The 16,660-nt window shown below is 43.8% G+C and overlaps 1 protein-coding gene across 2 annotated transcripts; it reads right to left on the bottom strand.

The window, feature by feature from the left end:
• Positions 1-4,433: 4,433 nt before the first annotated feature.
• On the bottom strand, positions 4,434-15,511 carry SNAPC1 (small nuclear RNA activating complex polypeptide 1). 2 transcript variants are annotated; one of them, XM_085061123.1, is made up of 10 exons: positions 15,337-15,511; positions 14,512-14,671; positions 13,371-13,511; positions 12,811-12,915; positions 9,063-9,221; positions 8,551-8,625; positions 7,850-7,912; positions 6,762-6,900; positions 6,028-6,108; positions 4,434-4,831 (listed from the first exon to the last, which is right to left on the bottom strand). In XM_085061123.1, exons 1-10 carry the CDS (start codon positions 15,462-15,464, stop codon positions 4,797-4,799), a joined length of 1,086 nt encoding a protein of 361 aa, XP_084917249.1. In that variant the 5' UTR covers positions 15,465-15,511; the 3' UTR covers positions 4,434-4,796. The 2 variants fall into 2 exon arrangements, with proteins under 2 accessions (XP_084917249.1, XP_084917250.1); XM_085061124.1 differs by lacking the exon at positions 15,337-15,511 and adding an exon at positions 15,229-15,302.
• Positions 15,512-16,660: the final 1,149 nt, after the last annotated feature.

Raw genomic sequence — 16,660 nt, 5'->3', positions numbered from 1 at the left:
CCGGCGCGGGCAGCGGGGGGAGCCGGGCGCGGCGCGGGTCCCGCGGGGCTGCGGGAGGGAGCGGCGCTGCCTCTCCCGGGGCGGCAGCGGGCAGGGGCTGTGCCGCGTTTCGGCCCTAAAGGCGGCTGGGGAAGGGCAGGGGCTGCGCCCCCTCTTCCGAAATGTCGTTCCGTGTCTTTCCGCGCGTCCTCAGGACTGCGCTGACCGGCAGGTAGCACATGTGAAACACAACGGGCAACCCCCACCCTCCCCGGGATGGACACTGAGCTTGCAACCCTGGGTCAGAATCAGCTGCTCGGCACTGTGCACTGAGCCTGTCTCTCGGATTTAATTGCTACCCCACTTTTCAAAGCCCACACAAGAAAGAAACAAGTTACTCCCCATCTCCAGTAACCCTCAGCAGCTGCTGGCTGGCCCTCATGTCCTGCCTGATTTCCCATGCCCAGGTTTGCATTGCTGTGACTAAAGAGGAAGCAATTTGGTGTCTGTTACAGAAAGCTCAAGCTGCTGAGAGATAACGTTGCTTTGATTGTTTCTATTGCAGACAAACTAAGTTGCAGCAGAGAGAAGACTGATTCAAGGGCTAGGAAATGGTGAAGGGCCCAGAGGTGAAGCTATATGAGAATAGCTGAAGTCACTTGCTCTGTTCAACCTGGAGGAGACTGAGGAGAGACCTCACTGCAGCTAAAACTTCCTTATGAGGGGAAGAGGAGGGGCAGGCACTGATCTCTGCTCTGTCTGACCAGCGACAGAAAACAAGGGAAGGGCTTGAAGTTGTGCCAAGGGAGGTTTAGGCTGGATATTTGCAGAAGGTTTTTCCCTCAGAGGGTGGTTGGGCACTGAACAGGCTCCCCAGGGCAGTGTCACAGCACCAAGCCTGGAAGAGTTCAATCAGCACTCTGAGGCACATGGTGTGACTCTTGGGGTGTCCTGTGCTGGGCCAGGAGCTGGACTTCAGTGATTGTTGTAGGTCTCACCCAACCCAGGATATTCTACAATTCAAAGTCGTAACTTCCAGGCACAAGACAGAGCTCAGCATAATTTTCAGTTCTTGTAGTTTGGGATGTTCCTTCAGTGCCATTTCCACGTGTTGGGCTGCACACACATGAAGGAGGGAATTGGCTAATCATGTGCCCAGATTTGAGGACCAAGAAGCAAATGGGATGAGGAAGCACAAAGCAAGCTTTGTAAAATCTAAATAGGCAGCTCCAGAAGTAGAATGAACTTCAGAAATAAACATTCCGGAAAAGAAGGGATAAAATATCAGTGTCATTTGAAGAAACCTCCTAAGCATGTGTGATGAGAGAATTACAAACACTCTGCACAGGGCCCTGTTACATAAGACACCTAAGTGTAATACTAGAATAAACTTAAAGTATCCTTTAGTCCTTTAGGATCAGATCTACCTTTAGAATCCTAAAAAAAAAAAAAAAAAAAGGCAACAAAAAGAAAGCAGACTGCAAGAGTTTAGTCTGAAGAAGAAAGGGTTTAGAGTGAATGTAACAGTCTTTCTGGTAATAGCCTTTACAGCTCTGTAATATGTGTTTATGCAGATAGTGATTAACTAATTTTTCTCCATATTCACTACAATAGAGATGTGTAGTTTGTATCAACATGAATTCACTTGATAAGAGAATTTCACAGTTAACAATCTGGCCTTATAACAAAGAGCAAAATCCCCTTGACTGTAGGATTCTCCAGTTATTCCAGAGGTAATATCTACATCAACACCAAACTCTACACGCCACAGATCTCCACTGTCATCCACAGCATTTGGAATTTTTTCACATCACTCCCTTAATGATCTTTCCACTTCAGTTTGAAGGCTGCAAAAGCCTCCAGATTGAGCACAGCTGCTTACAGGAGAATTCCCGAGATGGTATTTGAATTTAATTAGTCCAAGTACAGTCTTTTGCACTTACTTTGACTTAATTATACCTTGTTGATTTCTTTAATAATAAGAATAAAAAATATAATGTAAAATGTCTTTCATCTAAAGTTTCCAGGTGTTCAAGAAAAGACTGGACATGGCACTCAGAGCCATGGTCTGGTTGACTAGGTGGTGATCAATCAAAAGTTGGACTCAGTGACCTCAGAGGTCTTTTCCAAGATAATTGATTCTTATTCTGTAAACTGATGTCACCTGGAGGTGTTTTAGGTCTATTTTGCTTTTCATCACCCATATTATCCTTGCAAACACTGGAGCACTGGCTCAAGCCACCATTAAGAGGATCTTTTAGCTTTGCCAAAGAAATGGTTACTCCTTTTGGATGAACAGACAGCTGTGTATCTACCTCAGAGAAGCTTCAGCCACAACATCTGTATTTATTTCTGAAAACTGTAACAACATCCAGATACACAGTGTCATATTGCTTCACTCCTATCCATCAGCACAGCTGGAAGTTAAGACTGGCATGACAGAGATTAAAGTTTCCTTGCAGACTTTAACTACTGCAGAAGCTGAGGCTACAGCCACGAGAGGATTTAGATCCCAGAAAGTCTACTACTACTGTTTGGAAGTCCAGAATTATTGTTGTGTTTTTTTAATGACAGCTGCTTGCTTCAGTGAAGCATTTTAGGAAGTCCCTCTCCTGTTTTTCAAAGCCTGTAATTGCCCATCAGACTGCTGCAATGGATTTTTTCTTTTAAAGATTACACCAGCAGTACAAAACTCTGCTTACAGCTGCCTCTAAATTTTCAGTATTACTGTTTTGAAACATTACCATGCATATAGTCAGCAGTTCTAAGCTTATTCTTAATCACGACTTCCATTTTATATCTGTGTAATTTTATAAACAAATTACAGAACATTTGTTTTCATGATTACAATATTAAAATAACTGCTAGTTGAATGCATCCATCCCTGTGCCTAGCCAAGCCTGTGCATGCTTTGTAAATGATTTGCAGAGAAGTGCAGGGAGGACTCAAGTCACTGAGTGAAAAATTCCAATTCCACCCCATCCTCAGCTCTTGGGATGGTTCAAAGATATATGAAAAAATAAAAAATAAGACAGTCATGTTATGTGAAAGTGCCACTGCAGGGAACAGTACTAGACATGTCCTTAAACGTGTTACTGAGCAAAAACTGATTAAATTTCCTTTGAGGTCACTTTTATGGCTCTTGTACCTGCTCACCAAAAATTAGGAGCAGAAATGCAGAGAGGCAGAGTTTGTGCTGGTAACAGAAAAGCACACACATTATTACTATCAGAAAACCCAAATAAACCAAATTGTTCAAGTTTTACAGAAATTGCACCTCTAGGGCCACTATAGCCAGAGATGAGTCCTTTCAAGCAGACCAAATCTAGGACATGTTATATCCACAGCCTAAGCCAAAGAACTTTAGGACAAGGAGTGAAATAGAAAAGTGAACAGTAAACCAGAAAAAAAAGGGTATAAACTAAATGCATGTATGATGATTTTAACTGTATTATTAACACTATCAGGATTTTTTTCTCTGTGTAAAAATATTCTTTTTCTGTAATAATTGTATCTGGGCTAATAATGACTTTTGGATTGGACCATCAACTTGTGTTATTCAACTGAATATTTGATTGTTCCTTTCACAGCACAGTAAGATTTGGCTTTATTACCAAGTGTTTCCTATTTTCTCATTAACAAGGTCAAGTGAACACTGGGACTTCAGCATCAGCTTTTCCAGCATCCAACCTCTTTGTCATTCAGGCCCATTCCTCCTTGCCACTCAACACATTTAATATGGAAAGCTTTTACAGTAAAACCATTTACATCTCCATTTAAATGTTTTTTTTCTTCTACGTAAGAGCACTTCCTCTGGTCTTTGAGAATCATACTACCAAACTAATTCATTCAATTTTGGTATTCTCAATTTTGTATTCAAAATATTTCAAATTTCTATTTTATATTTCTTCTTGTAGAAAAGGACATCTCAACTCCTTTGGCCTTTCTTGAAAGAACAGCTGTGATCAACAGGAGAAATTCCAAGGAGACTAACTATCCATTCTTCTTAAATTGTTGTGGTCAGGTGGGGATATTTAAGGCTACAGCCCTCCAAGGCTGAGTGACACAAACTCCACTGGTTTTAGTGCTTACAGAAGACACTCCAGCTGATGATTCTCAGCCCATTTGCTTTTTCTGCTGCATTGTTGCCAAGCAAACATTTCCCCATCCTATGCCTGTTCTCAGCACTGAGATCCCTATTTATTTCCACACCCACTTCTTTCACTCCCCTCCAATTTATAAAGACTGTTTTGAATTCCAGTCCTGCCCTTATACAGCTTAGGGTTATCTACAGAATTAATAAACACATTTTACATCCCTCCACTTGGATACACAGTAACTCCAGCTCTGCTGGAGACAGGGTACAACAAAGGGCTTATCAGCAAGTTCATTTCCACAGGTGTGGGATCAAACCACGATAAACAGTGAAGTTACACACCATAAAATGGAACAAGTCAACTGTGAAAAATAATTTATTGTACTCATTTTCAACAGTCAATAACCTCATGTTTGAAGATAAAAGATTACAGACGTGTCTTATATGGGGAAATATTTTTCTGAGCCCTCTCTTTTCACCTCAGACAGGACACAGCAACTTTTTCTTCCACAAGAAGCATTCACCAGGTGAATAAAGGCACCAGGTGCTGCACCACGAGACAGCTGAAGTATCCCAGTCACTACCAGCATTCCAGCATCACCTGTGGCTCTGGTCCCAGGCACTTCTTTTATGTTCAGAGGTAACCAAAACAAAAGGTGTTACCTCTGACATTTTCACTCTGTCATTAAAATTAACATCAGTGCTTCTCCAACTGGATCCTCTAACGTCGTCTTCTCCTCTTGGGGAGAGATGCTTCTAAAAGGAAATAAAGAGTTTTTTTACATTTTCCTCATGGGAATTGTTCAAGTAGAATTCATTCTACCCAGCACAGGAAATTAACTAGATGAGCTCTTGAGATCCCCTCCCAATCCCTCTCCCCATGGCTTTTTACACATGAAAAACAAAAACTCTATATTCCAGAGCACACTATCATTCAAAGTATCAACTGAAATTCCACTGATGAATATTGTACTTCAAAACTTATTCCATCTTAAAAGCTTTCTGCTCCTCACCAACACCTTTCAGATTTTGCTGTGAACTTCACAAATGGAATACCCACAAAATTAAGCACAAGATATCTGGAGACTGCTTATGGGTATTTTTAATGCTTTAGAATTTACTGGAAAATTCTGAGAAATGGAGAATGTTCCTGATATACACAGAAAATTTTTGTCCACAACCATGGACAAGTGAAGGGAAAGTGAACGAAGTACAATATTAAATGCACCATTAATGAGCCTTCAATCTGACCATTCAGAATTGAATGAATTCCCATTGTCTACAACTAAAAGTGACCAGAGAAAGTAATCTCACGTCAGTACTACAAGAGGCTCTCTTGCCTCTAAAAGGAGCAAGTAAAAACATGCTACATCACTAAAAATGTATTTAAACAGTTGTTATGCTCTCTTTAATGAATTATCCTTCCATTATAGACAATTTTGCAAAAGATATACTACTCCTGCTCATCTATGTCATCAAAACTTTCCCAAAGTTGTACTTAACCCTTTGCTCACCCTTTACGCAACCTAATTAAATCTCCTTTTCAGGTTAAGAACCAAAAGCAATCTAATTAATTCCTCTTTTCAAGCTAAGAACCAGTACCTCTGTTCTACCACGTTTTGCAATTTTCTTTGTGCTGTGCCACGTTCTCCTCAAGCAACTGAGAACAAACCCTGAAGCTTCAGAGTTGCAGAGCAGCTCAGTATCATCCAACATTTTAATTTTGTGCTTCTGCAGAGCAACTCCACTGTAAGCTTTGAGCAATTGGCGTTACCAGTGCTTCCCAATTAAAATTACGTTATTTCCAGTAACCTGAGTGGCAGCAAGGGCTATTCTTTCCTAAATTCCCAGAGCAATACATGATCCAAAATATCAACTTTAGTTTCAGAAAAGCACAGCAGAGGGATATTTAAAACCAAGTCACAGGTTTGCTGGAATTCCAGTCATTGTACCTCCTTCATCTGAGCTCTCCTCTATGATTATTGGCATCCCGATATGCCGAGTAACAGTTTCCTTTGCCACTTGCATTTCACCTGCAGACAGATTTTGAGGAAAAAAAAGTCAGTTGTTTTTTTGCTTCTGCATCCCTCATCCAGCAGGTAAAAGACTGTTCACTGCTGCTCTCTTGAGATTCTGGTCAAATGCTGTAGACAAACTTCCTTTTCACAGTATCTTCAACATGGATCATTAAGAAACCTTCAATAACAAGTAATTAAAACTACCATTTAAAGAAAATTAATCACCAACTCAGTCCAATGATAATTCAAAATGCCCTTATTGCTCCTCACCACTTCATGCACTCTTTTAAAGTCAAGCAAAGGCAATACTGCCTAATGCTCACCTCTGAAGAGGAGATTAATTTTCACAGTAACTTTTTTCTAGCAGAGGCTAAGCAAGTCTGAAAATAGAGTTTGGAACTTTGAAATTAAATTCCCATTTTCAAAATAAAGATAATTCAAAACCATTTTGCTGTTTAATTTCATTTAACCTATAACAAGTAAGGAGTAAACAGAGCAACTAGTAGAAGAGCAACTTCTATCAGTTGAAAAGTTGGATATCAGAATTTCCTTAGGAAAAGTAATTTCCCATGTGTTCCACTGATCAACAGCAAAATTTAACCCAGCTAGCAAAGCAATGGATAAACTTTTGCAGTCTCCCCAGCTTCCTGGATGCAATGGAGAAGTACCTCTGACTTCTGAAGAACCTCTTCTCCTTGCAGGCTGTGGTCTCCTGGCATTTTTACTTCGACTTGGTGACTTCCCACAAGTGGATCCTGATTCCGAGGGTTCTAACTGTACCTGGCGATGTCTCCTGGATTTGGAAGCCTGGAACCCAAACACAGGAATGACACCAAAAAAGCTGAACTTCTACAGCCAGATCTTGCTGTGAGTCACTTGACAAACCAGCAGGGACCAAAATATCAACGTGGTGCAGGGTGGAGAAAGGATAAAAGGGGAAAGAGGGAGGGAGGATTCCCACTAGCTGCTGTTCTTCAATTTTAACAGGACAATGCCCTTCTATGATTTAATGAATGTGCAACTTAAAATGCAGATAATGAAATATTCATTAATTCCCAAACCATTCCTTGTTACTACCAACCCACACCATGCTGCACCCCCTACACAAAAGGAACTTCCAAAACCTGCTGCTCTGCAAACCCTTCTTACCATCATACTTTGCTTACGTGCCTAGGAAACATTACTGCACATTCACAAGCCTGAACTGTGATAAAATCCAGAGCTCTGTTTCATTTAATAACACATTTTTAATATGAGATTTTTATACACAGAGAAAGCTGAGATGTTTCTCATAGTCCTGCTAAGAAAAAGACAAACCAACAATACTTTTAAAGCAACAGCTATTGAAACAAAGTTTCCAAGACCTTTCAACTGACTTGAAACTGCCAAGTTACATTTTCACAGGCATCTTCTCAGATTCCAATATCTAAGGTTCAAGGAATCTGATCAATTAAACTCAGGTATTTTTATTACACCTCCTTGAAATTACATCTGCTAAAACAGAGCATAAACATTAAAAGATATCCTGTAAATGAAAATGCCCCAATTACAGGCCTTATCTGCACTGTTCCATAAATCTAACAAGAATAAGAGCTTTGGGTTTCTCTACTATGTTAGGAAAACTAGAGCATTCAAAAACTGAATTACAGAGTGCAATTTTAACTCATTCCTTTTTGACCCAACATTTACATTAAACTGGTACTCAAAACGGTTTTTGAAAAATAAATATATCCCCATTATTAAATTTTATACCCACCTCAACAACTGCAGAGTATGACCTGTATTTGATTTTGGCCAGGGCATTTGCTCTTTCAGAACCCTGCAAAAAACACAAGAGTCCAGTCAGAAAAGGTTTTCTTATTCTATTATCGATACTGAAATGAGATATTACACCAGGCAATCACTTGACTAATATCTCACTGCAGCTATAGCTCTGTAATTAGTTCCACGTAATTTCAATGCCACCAAAATGGCACTTAAAGAAACAAAAAATTTCATCAAAAAGGCAAAGCATAATTTTGGTTGCCTTCACTGTTACAAAGCCCAGGTGGAGAAAAATCAAATTTGAAACTTCACATCTTGCTCAAATTCAAACTTGAAATAAGCAGACAAGTACAACATGAGACAACTTTGTAACATAAAAAATATTGCATTTCGTTGAAACTCCAGAAGGAAGCACAAAGGAGTTTGGCCAAGAAAATACAGCTCTTTTCCCTCCTTACCTGAGAGAAACTTTTTATGATAATTATCTAAGAACTGTGGTAGAAGCAAATGCTCACAGCTCAATAGATAACAATGTGAGTTAGTAACAAAACCAAGCACCCAGTTCCACTAGCTGTCCCTGGAACTTATTTTGACACATCAAGCTTTGACCTACACCATTCAGACTGAGATCTGGAGTCAAAAAATGAACAGATTTGATCTCTGCAATGCAGTAAAGTAGTTCAGTTTTCTTACCTCTGATTCTAGCGAAGTCCCTTCTTTCTTTTCGTTTTCTGTTTCATCAGTTTCTTTAGCATTTCGGAATAATTTCTGGAGGAGGGAAAGCATTGTTCTTTAAACATCTGTCATATACAATACAACTAAAATCAAAGAACTGCAAAAACCAAACCAAGTATTTACACACAAGCCCATTTTCTATTTCTACCTTACACTGTGGCCTTTCTTTGATCCAGAAATGTGTTACAGAGGTATTTCAGGAGGTCAGATTAACAGTGCCCCTAACTCACACCTTCAGGGCTTCCCTCTCAGCAGTCACTGTGGTACCCCAGAGGCAGGACAACACACAAATCCTTTCCTCCATACCACACCTCTGCCTTGGGTTTTGCACATTCCATGCCTTCAGTACCACAGTTCCTCCTCTTCAGTCTGAGATTTACCACTCCGAGGTAATCACACCAAGAAATCCAGTTCTTCCATGTTCACCCAATCTGCTGAGCTGCCCCAGCACAGTGGTTGGTACTACCTACCATTCTATTCTGCTGCCATTGCTGATGTTCCAAGGTTATGTCTTTGAGATTAACCACAAAGTCATCTTTTATCAAGCTCAGGGCCTTGTCTGGCTGGGATTTGTCAGCTGAAATGACACACTTCATTTTCTGATAGTGGTCATGAATATTCATCAGTTCCTGAAATGATAAAAAAAATTAAAATAGTGTCTTTCAGGAAAAAAAAATTACAGCAGTAAAGCAATACTAGTCCTCCATGTACAAAGCCAGGGTTACACAAATCATTCTAAGGAGATCATTGGACCAGGAGGAAGGCTAGAAACTGATTCTGGTTACATCACTTGAGTTTTAGAGAGCCAAGCAATCCTGCTACCTAGCACTGACCTGCCAAATAAGCAAAAGAAGAAAGAGTGTCTTGCATAATTTAACATAAGAAGGTTACTCAGGGCCATCTTCACAAAGGTTTCATTCTGATACTGATACTGGGGTTTATTTTCATCTCTTTGGAGGAAACATTTTACTTCACAGATTTTTGTACTTCTGCAGTCAACTTTACTGATACACATTTGCCAGCAATAAATGCAAAAACCTGCAAAGAAAGTTCTATCACTGAGCAATACAAGAACCTTTACCTGGCTTGAACTACTCAGGCTTTTACAAAATGTATTACATAATAAAAACCCCCAAGTTTTGAAAGGAGAAATAAAGGGGGGAAAAGGCTATAAACTTGCAGATAAGTAAATTCATATTAGCACAAGTATCAATCCTCCAGCTGCAACCTGCAGATGTACAAAAACAAACATGCTTCTCCCCATTTTCCATCAAGTGACAATTAACCTTTCACATCCTACTGAGGCAAAACCACAAAACATTAGAGCATATTTCAGTACTGAAAAACATACCACAATTCTTCCAACCTTAATGCCACATTTCTGAGTGTCTGGTAAAATTAAAGGCTATTACCTTAGTCTGCATTCCACAAGAGATTTACAAGGGACAAGACTGTGCTGATTAGAGAAGTTAGAGCTCTTGGACAACAGAAGAATTAAAACAAAACAAGCCCCATTCATTTTTTTTTATTTTATATATATATTTAAAATAATAATATATATATAATGATATAATAATTATATTAAGGTTGCAGCTGGAGGATTGATACTCATCGTAAGATGAATTTACTTATCTGCTAGTTTATAGCCTTCTCCCTTTATTTCTCCTTTCAAATACAAAATTACCATAATTGTGCTAAGATAGGAGAAGGCTGCAGGCAGCCTAAACCAAAATAAGTTACAGCTGTGGCCCTAAACAAGAGAGGTAAACACCTTTGTTAGAGAATAAAGCAGAGAATGAGGAGTGTAGGACTAATTAGAAAAGGCACCTGTGGATAGTTCACTGACCAATGGTAATGGAATAAGGAACACCTGTTATGTAGGTGAAGAAAGAGTACAAAAAGGTGTACCAGGGGCTAATAAATGGCTGATACCTAAGACCAGCTTGTGTGTCAGGGTTTAGGTCCACTGTCAAATAGTAACCCCAATGTGAGGAAGGTTGAGACTACAGACCAGAGAGCAGCCAGCAGTGGAGCCCAGCCAAGCCAACAGGCAAACTGAGAGCTTGAAGAAGTTGGGGTGATTTAAGAAAGAAAAAACAAAAAGACACCTGGCTCCAGGTAAGTGGCTGGGAACACAGAAATGGGGGCTCAAATGTCAGCAGAAGGAAACTTTTTTTTGACATTCTACTACCAATTTTACAGAAGAGAGGCATTATATGTGAAGAGCGGGTGTTATGCACCCTGCTCATTTGGTGTAAAGGAAATGGAATAAGAGCAGATGTACAGACTGCCTTTTTTGTTGAAACGTGGGAGGAAATAGGACAAGCATTATAGAAGGTAGCTACAAAGGGGAATGAAAGAGCCACAAAATCGTTAAAGATGTGTTGCTTGGTTTGGGACTTGTTGCTGCTATTAAAAGCTAACAGGGAGGGAGCAGTCACTGCCCCAGCAGCCGATATCCCCCTGTTGTGGCTGCTGCCCATTCATCTCCTTCTCCTCCTGCTCTTCCTTGTGCTGAGGCTGCTCCTGTGCAGGAACCTGTTTTACCAGTATTGCCTGGGAGCTACCCTCTCCCCCTGGACTCTATGCTGACACTGATGCCTCCAGAGGTGGCACAGGCAGTGCTGCCCTGGGACAAAGCATCTGTTGGGAGGGCTGGGCTGTCAGCCAAATGCCCCTTCACTGCAAGATATATTCATACTAAAGCCAGTGGCCGCCTTGGTAAGGGGAGTGGATCCAAAAAGGTTTTGGACAGGATTGTATGAACAAGCTAGGGAAGCAGGAGGGTCAGATTTGGCAGACTGGATTCTAGCATGCCCTGTGACCCAAAATGGTGGTGACAGCCCTGATGAGTGGGACCTTTTTCCTTGGAGTGTGATCAGAGACCTAAGAAACACAGTGGTGCAGCCTGGGTTTGTTTCTCATTTCACACAGTCTATGCTCAAAGGTATCTTTACTAATGATCTTAACCCTTTTGCCTGTAGGCAGATAGCCCAAATTTGCTTCACTCACATGATGACTTTTGAGTCACAGTGGAGACAGCTAGTGAATGGGGTCGCTATGGGTAATTTAGAATGCTCTCAAGATGACCCTCATTTTGGAGCAGGTCCAGCACAGCTCATGGGGGATCCTTGGTTTAATTCCCCACAATCCCAACCCCAACTGCATTCCTTAGTGTTACAACAAGGGAAAGAGTTTGCATTTCAAGCAATGCACTGTGTACCATGTGTAGGGGCTCCTTGTCAGTTGTGGACAACAGTTAAGCAGAAATCAAGTGAGCCATATATAATGTTTACAGATTGTCTTAGGGAGGCAATTGAGAAACAAGTTGACAATGTAGCAGCCCAAGAAGCTTTTGCTTTTGCAATTAGCTAAAGATCATGTGAATGGGGACTGTAAGCAGGCTTTATTGCTGCAGCAGAATCCTGCGCTGGTAGATATGATCGAGACTTTCAGCAAGGTTGGAATGACAAAGTACCAGATGGAGGAGCTTGCAAAGCAAGTTGCTGCAGTTGAGCAAGTTTCCAAAAATTGTTTTCAGTGTGGTCAAGGAGGAATTTCAAGAGAAATTGCCCTAACTGGCCTAGTGGCCATTTGGCATCAGGAAACAGTGGACAGCCCCCCTCAGAACAATAGACCTGGCCATGGCTTGCCTAACTCCCTGTAATACGGAGAGGACTGAATTGACTTTCTGTTATTATCCCATGGGCATGAGGGTGAGGATTTTGATGGTGTGCGCTGTATGATTTTAGAAATCAAATCAATGTTAGTTCTTGAATGCATTCAAAAACTGGTGGAAACCACATAGAAAATGCTTGTATCCTGTTTACCATTTTTTCTGCAAGGGCCCTGCAAGAAATGGTGAACACAGCGTTCGTGGTTGAAAAGCAAAAAGGGGGAATTTTTTTTGTGGTAAGATAGGAAAAGGCAACAGGCAGCCTAAACCTAAATAAGTTACAGCTGTGCCCCTAAACGAGAGAGGTGGACAACTTTGTTAGAGAATGAAGGAGAGAATGCAGACTATAGGACTAATTAGAAAGATACCTGTGGATAGTTTACTGACCAACAGTAATGTAATAGGGAACACCTGTTATGTAGCTGAAGAAAGAGTATAAGAAGATGTACCAGGAGATAATAAATTGCTGATGCCTAAGACCACCCTGTGTGTCAGTGTTTAAGACCACCGTCAATCAATCTGTAGTTTAAAGGTTACTGTACCTCCAATACATCATTAGTGATGAGGCTGTTTACTCTGTTACTTGGGTCCTTAAATTCTTCTTTAAAATAGTTTTCCTCAATCTTCTTCTTCGTTCTGTAGGTCAGCTAAAACAAGAGACAATGTTTGTAACCTAAAAGAGAACTTAAAATGGCACCTCCTCTTAGAAATTTCTACTGCATATCTATCAATCAAGAGATGGGAGATGCTGAAAGGCATAAAACCATCTCACCAACAACAGCTTTGCTGTCACATGCTCAGAGACAGTACTTTTGATAAATTATTCTCTAGTTAAGAATTTAATCCAGCACCCATATTCATTTTCCCAACTCGTAAGACATCCCAAATCTATTAGGAACATTAGATACTGAAAAAATATTTTCAGGTCAGAAACATTCAAATGTTCTCTAATCTTTTCATCACCTACCTACAGTAAAGCAATACATACTACATTTCAAAACAGTCTCAAGGCTGAGCTGACAATGAGTCCTGTTGACCTGTCAGACATTGAAAGATGAGGGTATTTTATTTAGGAATGTAAGTCATTGATGTAATAACTCACTAGCTTTGGCATTGCTGTGAAATGGAAGGCTCTGGCAAGACGCAGTCTCCTGAAGATATAGGCTGCATCATAATGCTGGGAGTCAAGTAGATCCTGCTCAAACTTCTGGATCTCAGGCCAATCCTTGAGTGCAATTCTGATCTGCAACAAGTTACATCCTGTTATACCAATATTTCAACAATAGAAATTAATTCAGCTGACTACAGACAACACCTGGATGTCCAGAGGGTAGCAGGTCTCATGATCACAGAGCTGCAGAAAGGATCCTACTATAACATTTGTTTTACTATCATCACTTTATGCACTTTTGTGTTAAGTCTTCTCACTGCAGCTGTCTTTGACAGTGACATGGAACACAAGTCCTTTCTGACACTTGAAAACACTAATTCTTCACACTCTGAAGTGTGTGAAAAATAGTCTGCACCTAGGAGACTCCCACTCTCTAGTGATTAGGAAACAATACTCATCAGGTTGTGCTGCTACTGAAATGCTCATAAATGTTCTCTCTCCCTTATTTATTTCTTCCTCTCCTATCACATCCACTCTGCCCACTTCACTTCCTCTCTTAAGTTTCTTGATAACTCACATACCCTCTAACAGGTGCTACACAGCAGTGGCTTTAAAGTTGCCTAAATTCATCTTCATAAAAGTGATTGATTTCTCTGAGATCAAAAGATGATGGCATCACTGTAGGCTACTCCAAATTCAGTTTATTTAAAAAATTTGGACTCATTTTTGCATGTGCACATCAGAGTTCCCAAGCAAACCACTTCTTGCACCAAGTTTCCACCTCCTTTAGAGATTGGTCTCCTATCCTAAAAGCAGCAAGGAGGGATGGCATTCAGGCATGCACCCTCTCAACCCATTTATGAATTAACAGGAACTGAAAATAATTCAGTCAGTATTCATTCTGTTGGAATTCTAAAGAATAATTTGGGCTGTAATGGGGCTCACCCCAGAGCTGATGAGCATGTTCTCTACCCCCACCTTTTCCACCAGCTTCCAGCCTGGTTCTAAGTATTTTTTTTTTTAAAAAATTGAGAGGAAATGCCCTAACCATTTATGATGACAAAGTAGACAGTGGTATACTACATATCTTATATCTAGTATCTCCTGAGAATAAAATCTCAGGAACGTTTACCTTTTGTTTTGGCTGACAAAGCTGGGCATTATAGAGCCCATACAGAAGGTACAGAGCACCAACTCGGATCTGGAAGGCGTAGGGGGGCAAGAAGTACTGCTGGGCCAGTTCTAGAGTCTTCTTTGTGAGCTTATTCCTCTCCAAAGCTCTCATCCTACCACTAAAACAAACAACAACAACAAAAAAAGGCAGCATGTTAAAGCAAATAAATATAAAGCTGCAGGTCAGAGAAAATCCATAATGGAGAAATAAGCTCTAGACGTTCTAAAAATAGAGAATCATTGAATGTCTTCAGCTGGAAGGGACCTGCAAAGATCATTGAGTCCAACTCCTGGCCCTGCAGAGGACAACCCTAAGAATCACAAGCTGACAGCGTTCAAGGAGAGTTTGGACAAGGCTCTCAGGAACAGGGAATGACCCTTGGAGTGTCCTGTGCAGGGCCAGGAGTTGGACTCCGTGATCCTTGTGGATCTCTTCCAACTCAGGATACTCTATGATCCTGTGAAACATGCAATGTCCCTCGATTACACTTTTAAATCTCACGAGGATTACATCAAGCTCCTCGAGGAATCAGCGCTCAAATCACACACATTCCTAACGCACGAAATACACTGAATTAAGACTTCTTTCCCAGCATCACACAGGGACCGATGCTTCACTTTCCTCAGACCCCAGGCGGGCAGCCCTCTCCCTGAGCGAGGCCTGAGGGGGCAATACCTGGATGTCCACCCCCTTTAGGCTCCCCGTTCCCCCGGGGGTCGCTGAGCAGCGGGGGCTGTGGGCCTGGCCAGGGGGCGGCCGGGCGCCATGCCCTCCGTCACTCACTAGAACACGGTGTGGAAGCGGCGCTCCCGCCACAGCTCGGCGAAGCGCTCGAAGCGGACGGTGTCGGCCTGCTGGAAGGCGCCGAGCAGCTCCTCGCAGTCCTCCTTGAGCCCCGGCACGGCGCTCATCGCCCCGCGGTAGTGTCACCGGCACGGCGCTCCTCCCGCGGCCGCTCCGCGCACCACAACAGCCCCTCGGCGCCTGCGCGGCTCTCCCGCGCCTGCGCACTGCCGTGCCGGGAGGAGCGGCTGGGGCTGCCCGTGAGGGAGCGGGGCTGCTCCACTCTCCGGCACTCTCGCAGAGCTCCTGCCCCGGCGCCGCTCTCTGTGGCGAGGCCCCGTCGGTGACGGCCGCTAGCTCTGCCCACTCCGGGCGCTGCCCTGCTCCTCCCTTCCATGGAGGGTCCCTGGTCCAGAGGCAAAAAGCCTCTCCGAGTAGCTCATCCCTGGGTGGTCCCGAGGCGCAGCCCGCGGGGATGAGCAGGTTCCGGCGGGATGAGCAGCGGCGGCTCCGCTGTGGCAGGCGCCGCTGTACCACAGTCCCAGAGAGCCCAGGGATGCTCTCGGGGCGTGGGGCTTCACCGCTCCAGTCCGCGCCGGAACTCCCGGCAGCGAGCTCGGGGCCGTGACCCGCCGGGCCCGGGAGCAGCGGGTTCCTCGCGGGAAGGGCTCCCGGCAGCCCCGCGGAGCGCCCGCGCCGTGCGGCAGTGGGGACGTGCCGCGCCGCCACGCTCCGGTGCAGGGCTACCGCCAGCCCCCTGCGCCGGTCCCCGCTGTGCCCCCCGGCTGTCCCCGATCCCCGACGGCTGCGGGAAGCCCCATTTCCCCCTGGGCGAGCGCGACAGGCAGGAGTGAGCAGGCGGCTGCCCCCCCCGAGCGGCGGGATGCCGTGCCGTGCCGTGCCCTGCCCTTCCCTGCCCTGCCGTGTCATGTCGTGCCGTGCCGTGCCGTGCCGCCCGCTCCCCGCATGCACGGCCACACGTAGGCGGCCGGGGCAGCGGGGCGGGCGGGGAGGGGGCCGCGGCTGCCGAGCCGCACGTAGGGTGGGTGGGTGCGGCCTCGCCGGCGGCGCGGAGCGGGCGGAGGGGGCTCTCCTGCCCGCGCTCCCCCGCGCACGTACAGAGAGGGGCGAGCGGCCACCCAGGCGGCTGCCGGGACCAGCGCCGGCGTCGGAGAGCCCCGAGCCGCGGTGAGTACGGAGCAGCGGCACCGGGCAGCGCTCGGGGAGGGGAGTGTCCCAGGAGAGCCGGTCGCGGTGCCCGGGAGGCTCCGCAGCCCCTCGGGCGGGTCCGCAGAAGGTTTAGGGATGGGGCTCGGGTTTCACG

Source organism: Lichenostomus cassidix, chromosome 5 (assembly GCF_008360975.1).
Source record: "Lichenostomus cassidix isolate B80296 chromosome 5, HeHo_3.0, whole genome shotgun sequence".
Taxonomy (NCBI): domain Eukaryota; kingdom Metazoa; phylum Chordata; class Aves; order Passeriformes; family Meliphagidae; genus Lichenostomus; species Lichenostomus cassidix.
The sequence above is the reverse complement of the archived record's forward strand: the minus strand, read 5'-3'. Positions and strand labels throughout refer to the sequence as shown.

What these genes read in the sequence shown, in the direction of transcription:
- SNAPC1 (XM_085061123.1), bottom strand. Translation starts at nt 15,464, where the DNA reads ATGAGCGCCGTGCCGGGGCTCAAGGAGGACTGCGAGGAGCTGCTCGGC. An exon ending in AATGGCAGCAGAATAGAATG is followed by an intron (nt 8,626 to 9,062) that starts GTAGGTAGTACC and finishes TCCCTCCTCCAG; the next exon opens with AAATTATTCCGAAATGCTAA. An exon ending in CATACTCTGCAGTTGTTGAG is followed by an intron (nt 6,901 to 7,849) that starts GTGGGTATAAAA and finishes TTTGGGTTCCAG; the next exon opens with GCTTCCAAATCCAGGAGACA.